Raw genomic sequence first — 13390 nt, forward strand, 5'->3', positions numbered from 1 at the left:
ACCTGATCTGAGGCCGAAATGCAGAGAGGGCTCCCCTTGCAGCTGAGTGCGGGACACCCCTGAAGATGAGACCGGTGGTGTAGCACCCAAAGAAGCACAGGTTGCCAACAGGGTCAGGAGAGTTGGACTGGTGATCACCTGAAGGATGCTAGGCAGATGTCTTCCAGGAGGCTCCAGATGAACTAAGTAAACTTGCGCAACCAGGGAACAGGTGTAGAGGCCAAGCCGAGGGTAAAACACAGATAATCAGTCCGGGGGCACAGGCAGGTAGCGGCAACAGGAACTTGGCCGAGGTCACAACAGGAAGGCAGGTGGAAAGCAATGTCAGAGTCTGTGAAACAAGCCGAGGTCATACACTGAGGAGCAAAACTGGAGCAAGGTAGGTGAGACAAGCCAGAGGGTCAGAGCCAGGAGAGGAGAGCAGACAGGCCAGGAACAAGCCGAATTACAATGGGAAATCCAAGATCGTTATGCTCAGGACACAGGAAGGCTGATGACAATCCAGCAACTTGATGGGATCAGCAGAGGTCTTATATAGGCCAGCAAATGGTGTATTACATCATGCGTGCGCCATTGCACACACGCGTTCGCTGACACACACCACAGCGCACTTGTGTGTGCCCATTCGCCAATCTTCTGCCGGTGCGCACGCATGCGGGAATGTGCCTGATGTGCCCATTACTAGTACTGGCCGAAGTGCCAGTCTCACTACGGCCATTTCCCTGACACTATTGCACAACAAAACTGAAACCGAACTTGCAGCAGACTTGCAGAATGTTTGCAAATAAAGTTGATCTGGAGTCATGCTGCAATTGTGCAACAAACCTGTCAAGCCTGGCAAGCCTAGCAATAGCTTAGCAAGTCATTTTCAAACTTGCAGCTCATTTGCTTGCTATCTGGGAAGGTTTTGGTATGTGTCTCCTAGGGCACTGCCAAGCCCCCATGCCATATGTTTGATATTCATTTGCCTATTATCCCAGAAAACATTCGGTTCCTATTAACCTCAATGGGGTTCAGGTTTGGCACCCAAACTTTGGTCGTATTTGCCAGCTTTTGATCAAATCCAGGTATGTTGGCCTCATCACTAGTTAAGAGTTTCTTTTGCTAACTGATAGCATTGGATTACTGCACTTTGCAATATAAACATAACAGGTTCCACTGTAGTTAATTCGCTAAAAGATGACTGCATTTAAATTAATGGGTTTCTAAAAATAGGTTATGTCAAAAAAGACAAGCAGCTCTGAATAGTGACAAACTCGATCAGTAGGGTACGGAGCAGGAAGGCCCCCACCAATCAGTTTAGGTGGTCATGTGGTGGAGGGGTGGGGATGTGGACAGGAAGGAGACAACTCCGATTATTGATTTTGCATTATCTGTGACTCCAACAGACAAATGATGTACATCTGTTATTTCTTGATGAAAAATAAACCTAAAATTAAGCTCATATTACCAATAATAATTAATTATTTTACTCCTCTATAGTATTTGTCACAACAGCCTTCACCAAGAGTTTTGGCAACGCATATTCCATGCGAAGATATTCCTAAAAGCTTTTTTGAAAAGAAGATCAAGGTAGAGTATAAGTGAGCATGTTCAATTTGAACCAAAAATCTTGTTTTTTTAGGTTTTAGCTATATTTTAAGAATATCTTTTACCTTTTTTGCAAACTTACAAAAAAAAAAAAAAAAAAAAAAAAACATTGCATCATCAGCTATGTTGTTTTCATTTAGTTTCCTCATTGATTTGTCCAATCCACTTTTGTATCGACTAAAAGTTAATGGGTAAATATTCTAAGTCTTGTAGCATACAGAATGCTGCCGATTACTATAACTTCCTCAGTTTTTTTTTTCTTAATTTCTTTTCATTGGGCAACCTAAGACACTAAAACACATCAAAAATGTATATTTTTTATTTTTGTAACACAGTGAACCATAACACATGGCAGTGTGTTACAGTGCGTTTTGTTGTGCTGCGATGCATTTATGTTGGCAAGGTGAAAACAGATGTGGATTGCACTGTATAGTTAGTGACTGTGCACATAAAATATATTGGATAAATAGGGTGATTTATTTAAAGTATACTAATTGGAAAACTCCAAACCTTCTGTTAACAATAATCAAGGACACTGTGACTAGTGCTGGGGTGATTAAGGACACTGACTGGTGCAGCTGTGCTCCCAAAGTGAAATAACCTAGGGCATCAGGTACAACAATTTTACACTGCACCCACTCCAAGCCCATTGTACTCTCTAGAACATTGCACTGTTCCCAGCATAGACACTGCAGAGCATTGCAGCGTTTTACCCAACATAACCAACCTGCAGAGTATTGCACTGTACTCAACATAACCAAAACTGCACCCAATCCAACGTCAATGTGCTCTTCAGAGCATTGCCCTGTTTCCAACATAACCAGCTGGCAGAGCATTGCAGCACTGTGCCCAACATAACAAACACTGCAGAGAATTGCATTGTAGACAACATAACAAGCACTGTAGAGTATTGCACTGTACCTAACTTGCAGAGCAATGCACTGTACTCCACAGAACCAATACTGCAGATCATTGTTTGTACACAACATACGAAATATTGCACTGACAGCAGAATAATCTGTAAAACATTGCACTATACCCAACCTGGCCCTGCAGAGAATTAAACTAACAGTACGGTAAGCTGCAGATCATCACACTATACCTACATAAATAGCACTGCAGAACATGTTTCAATTTCCACCCAATATACACTATTTTGTCAAAAATATTGGGACACCTGTCTTTATACACACATGAACTGTAATGGCATTCCAGTCTTAGTCCCTAGGGTTCAATGTTGAGTTGGTCCACCCTTTGTAGCTATAACAGCTTCAACTCTTCTGGTAAGGCTGTCCACAAGGTTTAGGAGTGCATCTATGGGAATGTTTGACCATCCTTCAAGAAGCACATTTGTGAGGTTAGGCACTGATGTTGGACAAGAAGGCCCAGCTCGCAGTCTCCCCTCAAAGTCATCCCAACGGTGTTCTGCCAGGTTGAGGTCAGGACTCTGTGCAGACCAGTCAAGTTTCTCCATCCCAAATTCGCTCATCCGTGTCTTTATCGACCTTGCTTTGTGCACTGGTCCAAATCATTTGGTGGAGGGGGGGGATTATGGTGTTGGGTTGGCCCCTTAGTTCCAGTGAAGGGAACTCTTAGGGTGTCAGCATACCAAGACATTTTGGACAATTTTATGCTTCCAACTTTGTGGGAACAGTTTGGGGATGGCCCCTTCCTGTTCCAACATGACTGCGCACCAGTGCACAAACATGGTCCATGAAGACATGGATGAGCGCGTTTGACACTATAGTGTAACTGGCACTGCAGAGCATTATACTAACAGTAGGATAAGTTGCAGAGCATCGCACTGTGTCCCACATAACTGGCACTGAAGAACTTTACACTGTACCCAACATAACTGGCACTGCAGAGCATTATATAAGCAGTAGGAGAAGTTGCAAATCATTGCACTATACCTAGCATTAATGGCACTGCAGAGCATTACACTAGTAGCAAGATACGTTCTAGAATATTGCACTGTACTCCCATTACTGTCCTGCAGAGCACTGCCCTGTATCCCATAACTGTCAATTTAGAGCTTTGCTCCCACCTCTTTTTGCTGCTGTTCAGTAGACTAGACGGTGTGGATGTTGGCCAGTCCCGAGCCAGGCACAGCTCAGCATGGTCTCTCTCTCTCCTCAGGACCAGACCCCCTTTACTCTATTCATCCTGCAGCTCTGACTGTTCATTCCACTCTGTCCTCTCAGGAGCCTCTCATGGGATGGGGCTCCCTACTTGCCCTGGGCCTTCGGGCCATTCACCCCTGCCCTCCAGTCCTCAGTGCTGAGTGGTGGTGGTGCCATGACGTCACTGTGCATGTACCCTTGGCAGAGTTAGCCCAAGCCCAGCCGGCTTTGGTACCTTCCATGTGTAGTTCCAAAGTCGGCGAAAGCCAATTTCTTTGTGGGCAGTCACAGTCCACTTTGGACATTTACAGACATCTGGTAAATCGGCAGATGTTTACAAACTGTCCATAAATTTACGCATGGTTGGCAACCCTGTTAGGGACACTGCAGCCTTGTGACATTGTACTGCTGTGACGGTGATCAGAGACAATGGCTGGTGGCACTGACTTAGTGTTACCAGAGCAGCCAGTCATTGTCCATGATCACCACCACAAAAGTACAATGTCACCATAGTGACACTGCATTTGCTCTGGTGATGGTATGTACACTGTGATTGCTCACACAGTCGTATAAGCAACCAATTTCCTTACAATGTTCGGCTGCATTCATTCAGCCTTAGTTTACTACTATTACTTCATTATTTCACTGGCCTTGTACAATGTCATTGCTGTGACCAATCACAATGACCACAACATTAATCATAAAATATGACAACTGATCCTAACATATTTATATACAATATTTAATTCTTCTATTCTAAAAGAATGGATGTTAAACCCCAGCAATGCCCACTAGTATTTCTATGTCACAGATTTTACATAAAATCTTGATGTAGTAAGCAACATGGTAGACAAGGCCTTTGGCAGGGCATCCTTTCAATTTCAACATGTTCAATTTTCAAGGATATAATCCACTTACTCAGGACAGAACTGAAATAGTACACTAAATGGGACAGAAAAATAATTTGTTAGTACCACTATATGTGGAATTTACTCATTGAGATCTTACATGATCAGATTATATGTATTCTCTTGTTTGCTTCACATACTTGAGCATAAAGTGAGCATGGCTTTGTAATAGAGGGCAAAGCTACTACCTGGGCAGACACCGGGGCACAAGGGCATTTCTGGCAAGGCAATGTAATGCAATATCTAAATGTACACTGCTCAAAAAAATTAAAGGAACACGTTATAATAACAGTGTAGCATCAAGTAATTTAAACTCCTGGGCTATTGATCTAGTCAGTTAAGTAGCAGAGGGGGTTGTTAATCCGTTTCAGCTGCTTTGGTGTTAATTAAATTAACAGGTGCACTAGATAGGTAACAATTCAAACAACCTCCAAAACAGGAATAGTTTTACAGGTAAAGACCACTGACACTTTTTCCCTACCCATTTTTCTGACTGTTTTTCGCTAGTTTTGCATTTGGCTAGGGTCAGTGTCACTACTGGTAGCATGAGGTGATACCTGGACCCTATAGAAGTTACACAGACAGTCCACCGCCTCCAGAATGGCACATCAATATGTGCCATTGCTGGAAGGTTTGCTGTGTCTCCCCCAAACTCAAGAGCATGGAGGAGATTCCAGGAGACAGGCAGTTACTCTAGGAGAGCTGGTCAGGGCCTTAGAAGGTCCTCCACTCATCAGCAGGACTGGTATCTGCTCCTTTGTGCAAGGAGGAACAGGATAAGCACTGCCAGAGCCCTACAAAATGAACTCCAGCAGGCCACTTGTGTGAATGTCTCTGACCAAACAATCAGAAACCGACTTAATGAGGGTGGCTTGAGGGCCCACGGTCCTCTAGTGGGCCCTGTGTTCACTGTCCGGCACTGTTGAGCTCCATTGGCATGTGCCATTGAACACCAGAACTGGCAGGTCTGCCACTGGCACCCTGTGCTTTTCACAGATGAAAGCAGATTCACCCTGGGGACATGTGACAGACATGAAAGAGTCTAGAGAAGCCATCGAGAATGTTATGCTGCATGTAACATCCTTCAGCACAGACCTCTACAGGGTAGGCAATGGCACCCTGACTGCCATTAGGTATCGGGATGAACTCCTTGGACCCATTGTCAGACCCTACACTGTTGCAGTGGGTCCTGGGTTCCCCCTGGTGCATGACGATGCCCAGCCTCATGTTGCGAGAGTATGCAGCTAGTTCCTGGAGGATGAAGGAATTGAAACCATTGAATTGCCCCACGCTCGCCTGACCTAAATACAATAGAGACATTATATTTCGGTCTATCCAACACCTCCAGGTTGCACCTCAGTCTGTTCAGGAATTCAGTGATGCCCTGGTCCAGATCTGGGAGAAAATACACCATGACACCATCCGTTGTCTCATTAACAGCATGCTCTGACGTTATCAGGCATGCATACAAGCATGTGGGGGCCATACAAACTACTGGATACAATTTTGAGTTGCTGCAATGAAATTACAGAAAAATGGAATAGCCTGCTACATAATTTTTTTCACTTTGATTTTTTGGGGATCTTTGAATTCAGTAGGATGATATTTTTAATTTCCATCAAGTGATGTGGCATCCTTTCATTCCTAACACATTACCCATTCCATATCAGTAAAGATATCAAACATTATATTTTTCCCAATGAGATCTAATGTGTTTTCAAAGTGTTCCTTTAATTTTTTGAGCAGTGTATATAATGCACATATAGTGGCACTGATTGATTTTAAAATAATCTTTTTCTATCGCATTTTGTATAATCATCATGTTTCTGTTCTGTGCTGAGGAAGCCGACTTTATCTGTGAAATGCGTTGAAAAAGAAAAAATGCTCTGCTAACGCCCTCATCTATCATGTTGCTTACTACATCAAGATATTATGTAAACTCTGTGCTATAGGTTTACTATATGCCATCTTTGGCATTTATCATCCAGTCTCTTAGAGCAAAAGAGTAAATATTTTATATACAGTACATATACATAATGGTGAACATTGTGGTATTTTAGGATCAATATTGAGCCAAATATTTTTTATGTTTTTGTGGAAATAAAATATTGTATAGGTTTTAAAACTGTTGTCCATGTGTATTTGTTATGCGCTGTGACTAGAAAAACTATTTTTTTTTTTTTAATGTAGTTTGATTTTACAGCCTAATAATACATTTTATTTAAAATGGAACTATAAAAATTATGATAATGCATGAAAAAAAATATGATAGTTATAATTTGGTGCAATCATGTGCATATGTTACTGAAGTAATATAGTGAGCAAGGCTTTCTTTAAACAAATGTGTTTTGTTACAGATGTTACTCATTATTCGGAATCCAAAAGATACAGCTGTGTCTTACTACCATTTTACAAACAAGAATCCTGCACTTCCGTCATATGAATCTTGGGACTTGTTCTTCAAGGATTATATAAGTGGAAATGGTACTGACTAAATGTCACTAAAAATACAGTTAAAAAAAGGAGGTGCACTAAAAAAGAGGCAAAACAAAGTTAATCCAAAACACTGTTTTGTCACATGCTTCTATTCTTGATATATTTTTATATGTACAGCTACATTATGCTCTGTAAAGTTTTGAAAAATGTTAGCATTAATTTCGCTTGTAATGTCAGTAAATCTTTATAAAAGGGGTGTGTGTATGATATATAATATACACACACAGTGCCTTGCGAAAGTATTCGGCCCCCTTGAACTTTGCGACCTTTTGCCACATTTCAGGCTTCAAACATAAAGATATAAAACTGTAATTTTTTGTAAAGAATCAACAAGTGGAACAAAATTTATTGGATATTTCAAACTTTGTTAAATAAAAAAACTGAAAAATTGGGCGTGCAAAATTATTCAGCCCCTTTACTTTCAATGCAGCAAACTCTCTCCAGAAGTTCAGTGAGGATCTCTGAATGATCCAATGATGACCTAAATGACTAATGATGATAAATAGAATCCACCTGTGTGTAATCAAGTCTCCGTATAAATGCACCTGCACTGTGATAGTCTCAGAGGTCTGTTTAAAGCGCAGAGAGCATCATGAAGAACAAGGAACACACCAGGCAGGTCCGAGATACTGTTGTGGAGAAGTTTAAAGCCGGATTTGGATACAAAAAGATTTCCCAAGCTTTAAACATCCCAAGGAGCACTGTGCAAGCGATAATATTGAAACGGAAGGAGTATCAGACCACTGCAAATCTACGAAGACCTGGCCGTCCCTCTAAACTTTCAGCTCATACAAGGAGAAGACTGATCAGAGATGCAGCCAAGAGGCCCATGATCACTCTGGATGAACTGCAGAGATCTACAGCTGAGGTGGGAGACTCTGTCCATAGGACAACAATCAGTCGTATACTGCACAAATCTGGCCTTTATGGAAGAGTGGCAAGAAGAAAGCCATTTCTTAAAGATATCCATAAAAAGTGTCGTTTAAAGTTTGCCACAAGCCACCTGGGAGACACACCAAACATGTGGAAGAAGGTGCTCTGGTCAGATGAAACCAAAATCAAACTTTTTGGCAACAATGCAAAACGTTATATTTGACGTAAAAGCAACACAGCTCATCACCCTGAGCACCCCATCCCCACTGTCAAACATGGTGGTGGCAGCATCATGGTTTGGGCCTGCTTTTCTTCAGCAGGGACAGGGGAAGATGGTTCAAATTGATGGGAAGATGGATGGAGCCAAATACAGAACCATTCTGGAAGAAAACCTGATGGGAGTCTGCAAAAGACCTGAGATTGGGATGGAGATTTGTCTTCCAATTGACCAAATGATCCAAAACATAAATCAAAATCTACAATGGAATGGTTCACAAATAAACATATCCAGGTGTTAGAATGGCCAAATCAAAGTCCAGACCTGAATCCAATCGAGAATCTGTGGAAAGAACTGAAAACTTGTGTTCACAAACGCTCTCCATCCAACCTCACTGAGCTCGAGCTATTTTGCAAGGAGGAATGGGCAAAAATTTCAGTCTCTCAATGTGCAAAACTGATAGAGACAAGCGACTTACAGCTGAAATCGCAGCAAAAGGTGGCGCTACAAAGTATTAACTTAAGGGGGCTGAATAATTTTGCACACCCAATTTTTCCGTTTTTTAGTTGTGAAAAAAGTTTGAAATATCCAATAAATTTCGTTCCACTTCATGATTGTGTGCCACTTGTTGTTGATTCTTCACAAAAAATTAGTTTTATATCTTTATGTTTGAAGCCTGAAATGTGGCAAAAGGTCGAAAAGTTCAAGGGGGCCGAATACTTTCGTAAGGCACTGTATATATAATCTCTAGGGGTATCTTCTATGTAATGGAAAAACTCTACCTGTTAATTGTCATTTGGTTCAAGAGCTAAACTTACAGGTAGGGTAGAAAAACCCTTTAACAAAGGAAACAATGGGGGTTGATTTATAAAAATAAATATCGTGTTCACTTTCTAAGGAAATTTTTACTTTGAAAAATGAATTTCACTACTTTAGTAAGTAAGGTAAAACAAAGTGAAAACCCACTTGTGTTTTATGGTATTAAGTGTTGCATATTGTCTTATTTTTCTAGTAATCTATGGATCGTACTTTGATTATACTCTTCAGTGGGAGAAACATATCGATGATGGCAATATTTTGGTACTTACATTTGAAGACATGAAAGAGGTAATTCCAATAACTTCTATTGTTTGCAATAAAACTAAAAACTGCTTAGACTTTTACTGTTAAAAATTGTCACTGGCTTTGTTTAGTAAATAGATTTATGAACAGTCAAAAATACAGCTGTAAAATATACTGCAAGGTCTTACAAAATAATTTACTGTCCGACTTTTGTGTTTATAAGCGACAGTGTCTTTTTGCTGTCTGCTGCAACAGAATCCTCTCTGTGTCTGCACTCCTTGAGTGGGACAAGGGAGGAGCGGCTGCCCAGTGCAGTGTTTCTGTGGACGGGAGGCGTGGGCATTGAGTGCTGAGATATGCACTCCTGAACCCTTCAGTCTGTGCATAGTGCACTCCTGAACCCTGCACCCTGTGCATAATATACTTCTGGACCCCAGTTTCCCCGCATCCAATTCGCATGATAGAGGAGAGTGTGACAAGCTCTCCATGGAGCCAGTTCACACATCTCTGTGGCAGCTGCGGAGCGGATTGCACGGGGGTCCTGTGCATCTTTGGCTTAGTTTCAGGTCCGAATTCAGGCAAAAATTTGGGCCTGATTCATCCCTGAAAGGGAGAACAGGGACGTATGGAACCCCTGCTGTGAGCCGTATTCGTGTTAAGTGTGAACCCAGCCTAAATCAATAATTTCTATTAATATATGTATTTCCTTGGGGGGTGCATTCTCTGGTGAGTATTCTTCAGTGCTTCAGAGAACATTAAGTCATTTTTTCTTAATATTATGCCACTATATTGAGATATATAAATAATATATATAATATATAATAAAAAATGTTTTATTTTTTTTTGTCTAAAGGACTTTTCAAGAGAGCTGAGAAAAATAAGTGATTTCTATGGCTTAGGCGTGACAGATGAGCAAATCAAGTTAGTACAGGAAAAAACGACTTTTTCGTCTATGAAGGAGAAATCCAGTAACACACATGGAGATCTTGCAAACGTTTTCTTCAGAAAAGGTAAAAATATTAAAACTGATTTAGCCTTTGTTGTACAAATACGATTTAAATCTAATACATTGGGTTTGGTATACAGAGAAAAAGCAGCTTTCTTCAACCACCCAATCATATGCAAAGCAAAATGATTTGTCTTCAGAAATATAATCTTTTTCTTATGGGTTCTTAGTTTTTTTTTTTTTTTTTTAAATAATAAATTGCTTGAATTCTGTGTAGATAATGTTCTTTTGCATACTGTGCTAATTAGGAATAGTAAGCTGAAAACATGTTTGCACAACCTGGCTGTTTATATGTAAAATATCATCTTTACCTTACTGCAGAACATTAGTCTTGAAACAAATGCCCAACTTTATTGTAAAGTTGGGTAGGTGTTATCTTTTGTTGAGCCCTAAAGAAAGGGGAATGGTGTTGTCCCCAAACAGTTTTATAAACATCTAAAATTAACTTGGACTCCTTCACCCTTATTTGGTCTGACACACCTTTCTGTATTCTATGGTTTGAGCTACTATTGGGTCCCCATTGAGGGAAGCCATACGGCACAGGGGTTGACTTGCCAAAGATTTTGAGCTTTTTTGAAGTTTTCCTTCATCTGACTACATGTGCAAGTTTAAAAGTTCTTAGTGTCTCTTTGACTATGTTGTTGTAAAGTTGGCCAGTCACACTCAGGATATGATGTGGCAGGTAAACAATATATACCAAAAACGACCTAGTGTGGCTGAATAACTGTGGTATTTAACTCATATTTGTAAAAACCACTGACAGGCAGGGGTTTTTAGAACAGAAGAGACCCTAGTGGTCTCTTCTGTCATAAATGTCTACCCCTGTCTGTCAGCAGTAATGTGAACTGAGCCGAAAATGTGCCGCTCCCATCGCATTTACGGCACCCGCTGTGTGCCGTGGTGATGTGACTCCTTTGCACATGTGCAGGAGTGATGTCTTCGAGGCCCAGCTATTCAAATGACCAAAGAGACAGAACCCTAGAAGACCAGATAAAGATGAAAGCACTCTGTGCCTGTGGGATCGGTGACAGCTCACTGCTTGATTGCTTTTTTTTTTTTTTACAGGTGAGTCTGCCATAATGTGCCAATATGCTGTGTATACTAGAACACTATGGCATAACATAGCAGGAAGGCTATTTTTTTTGGGGTGGAGTTTACTACCACTTTAAAACCCCCTCAAAAAAATTATCCATTGCAGTAGGGCTGTGCCCACGCTACAAGGGGTAATTGCTTGTTTATGTCCAGGGAACAATAAGTGGAGATTTTTTTTACCTGATCCCCTGATCGTCCCTGCAGCTAGACTGGTCCCTGTAGCATCTGCATTCCCACAGTCCACCGGTCTATAGTCTTGACATCATCAAGATCAGAGCAGGGTTCATAGCCCTGCACTGGATGTGAAGATGTTGAGGGACAGTCCACCACCGGATTGTGGGGGAGCGCCACCCATTAGGGGGTGGAGGATCAGCTAAGTAAAACTGTTTTTCCTCTCTCCGAGAAAGAATGACCTACAGTATTATTCCTTACAGTGGCCAACTGCAAGGGATCATTTTTTTTTTTTTGTCCAGAGAAAATTTCCACTGGAAAAAAATGTGAATATCCATTTCAATAATCTAATCATGTAAAAAACATGTGACTGGGTACTCAAAGTGAACAAGAATTTGCTTTTCACATAATTAGATCATTGTAGGGAATAGCCACACAATGCTTTGAGTAAACATTCTCAACTTCATTAGTAAATCACATTCTCCGCGAGAGTCTAACTAATCAGACCATCCCAATTGTATCTAACCAAGCAGAAAAGCTCACTGCAATGTTGATGCTCAATTTTTCTTTATATCCATCAGACTATGAAGATCCAGCCAACACAAAAAAAAATGTACTATGAAATGATAAGGATGTTTATTTGATATAGACTGCACCAGTTAGATACCAATTTACATTTTGTCATAAAAAAAAAAAAATGAAAAGCAAAATATTTTATAGTCCATACAGTGTATATTAGTTGCCACATATTACATTTAAAGTACAAAGTTAAACTAAAATATTTGCAGCTAATGTGAGACTTGCCAAAAGAGCATCACATTTCCATAGTCATCTGGCATATATTGCAAAATATGAATCAAGAATTCCTCTTTTTAAAATGCAGACATACGCAAGGGATAGGGGCCCAATTCTGGGCTAACTGAAAAGATAAAACGGCAGACATCCAAAAATGTACTATGCAAATGTCAAGTGTACAGTACTTGGAGAATTCCATAATATCGTCAATATTGGAGTAGCAGAAATCTACAAATATCAATAATATCTGAAAAAATAAACAGTAAACAGAAAGTATTACACTTTTGAGAAATTTTAGTGGATATACTTTTCAAAGAGAGAAAACAAAATGGAGGCATTTTTAACAAAAACAGAAAGTTATTATGTAAATTTCATGGACTGCGGTATTCCAAAAGGACTTAATAACTATTATTTATTTTTTGCTTTTAAAGGAGAAGTAGGGGACTGGAAGAGTCTTTTTACTGAAGAACAGAGCAAAGAGGTGGATGCACAGTTTGAAAAGTCTCTTGCTGGAACAAAACTAGGAAATATGATAAACTATAAAAAATACTGTACATTTTAATGTGATTTTTGTCTGGTACATTAGATCACTTCCTCAAGTTTTATGTTTTTATGTGCTTGTTTTAAATAATAAAAAAAACACATTAAAGTACCGGTTTTTCTTTTAGTAATTCTATATAAAATTCAGAAGTTTGAAGTTAATAAATTTATTCTGATTAAAATACTATTGTACAGGATTTATATACAGTAGTTCCAACAGCTTGTACAGCACTTTGATATGCATACTGTTAATCGTCTCCTTTAGACCAGCCAACATATATGTACTAATAGGGTCCACCATACAGACACATTTTTTACGGAAGCTCTTGATCTCCATACATCATACAATAGGCTTGTGTTGACAATTTTAGAACAGATCAGTATAGCTAAAAAGTGTTTGATATAATCAATAGATAATATTTATCAAATATTAATTATAAGGTAACTATACTGCTAAAAAAATAAAAAAAAAAAAAAAAAAATAAAGTAAATAAAAAAAGCTCCTGTAAAAGAAGAC

At 39.9% G+C, this 13390-nt stretch overlaps 2 protein-coding genes across 2 annotated transcripts in view; both read left to right on the forward strand.

Moving 5' to 3' along the window:
• Nucleotides 1–12956, forward strand: part of LOC309550611 (uncharacterized protein) — a 134499-nt gene extending 121543 nt beyond the window's left edge. Inside the window, exons 11-15 of the mRNA XM_082250954.1 lie at nt 1483–1572; nt 6979–7105; nt 9220–9314; nt 10123–10279; nt 12765–12956. Of these exons, the coding sequence (XP_082107080.1) occupies nt 1483–1572; nt 6979–7105; nt 9220–9314; nt 10123–10279; nt 12765–12895 (600 nt within the window). The 3' untranslated portion in view covers nt 12896–12956. The remainder of the gene's footprint in view (nt 1–1482; nt 1573–6978; nt 7106–9219; nt 9315–10122; nt 10280–12764) is intronic.
• Nucleotides 1–13390, forward strand: part of LOC309549693 (sulfotransferase 6B1-like) — a 607359-nt gene that overhangs the window by 215332 nt on the left and 378637 nt on the right. The window lies entirely within an intron of this gene.

The sequence above is a fragment of the Pelophylax lessonae genome, assembly GCF_965119305.1.
Source record: "Pelophylax lessonae genome assembly, chromosome: 3".
In the NCBI taxonomy this organism is placed as follows: Eukaryota; Metazoa; Chordata; class Amphibia; order Anura; family Ranidae; genus Pelophylax; species Pelophylax lessonae.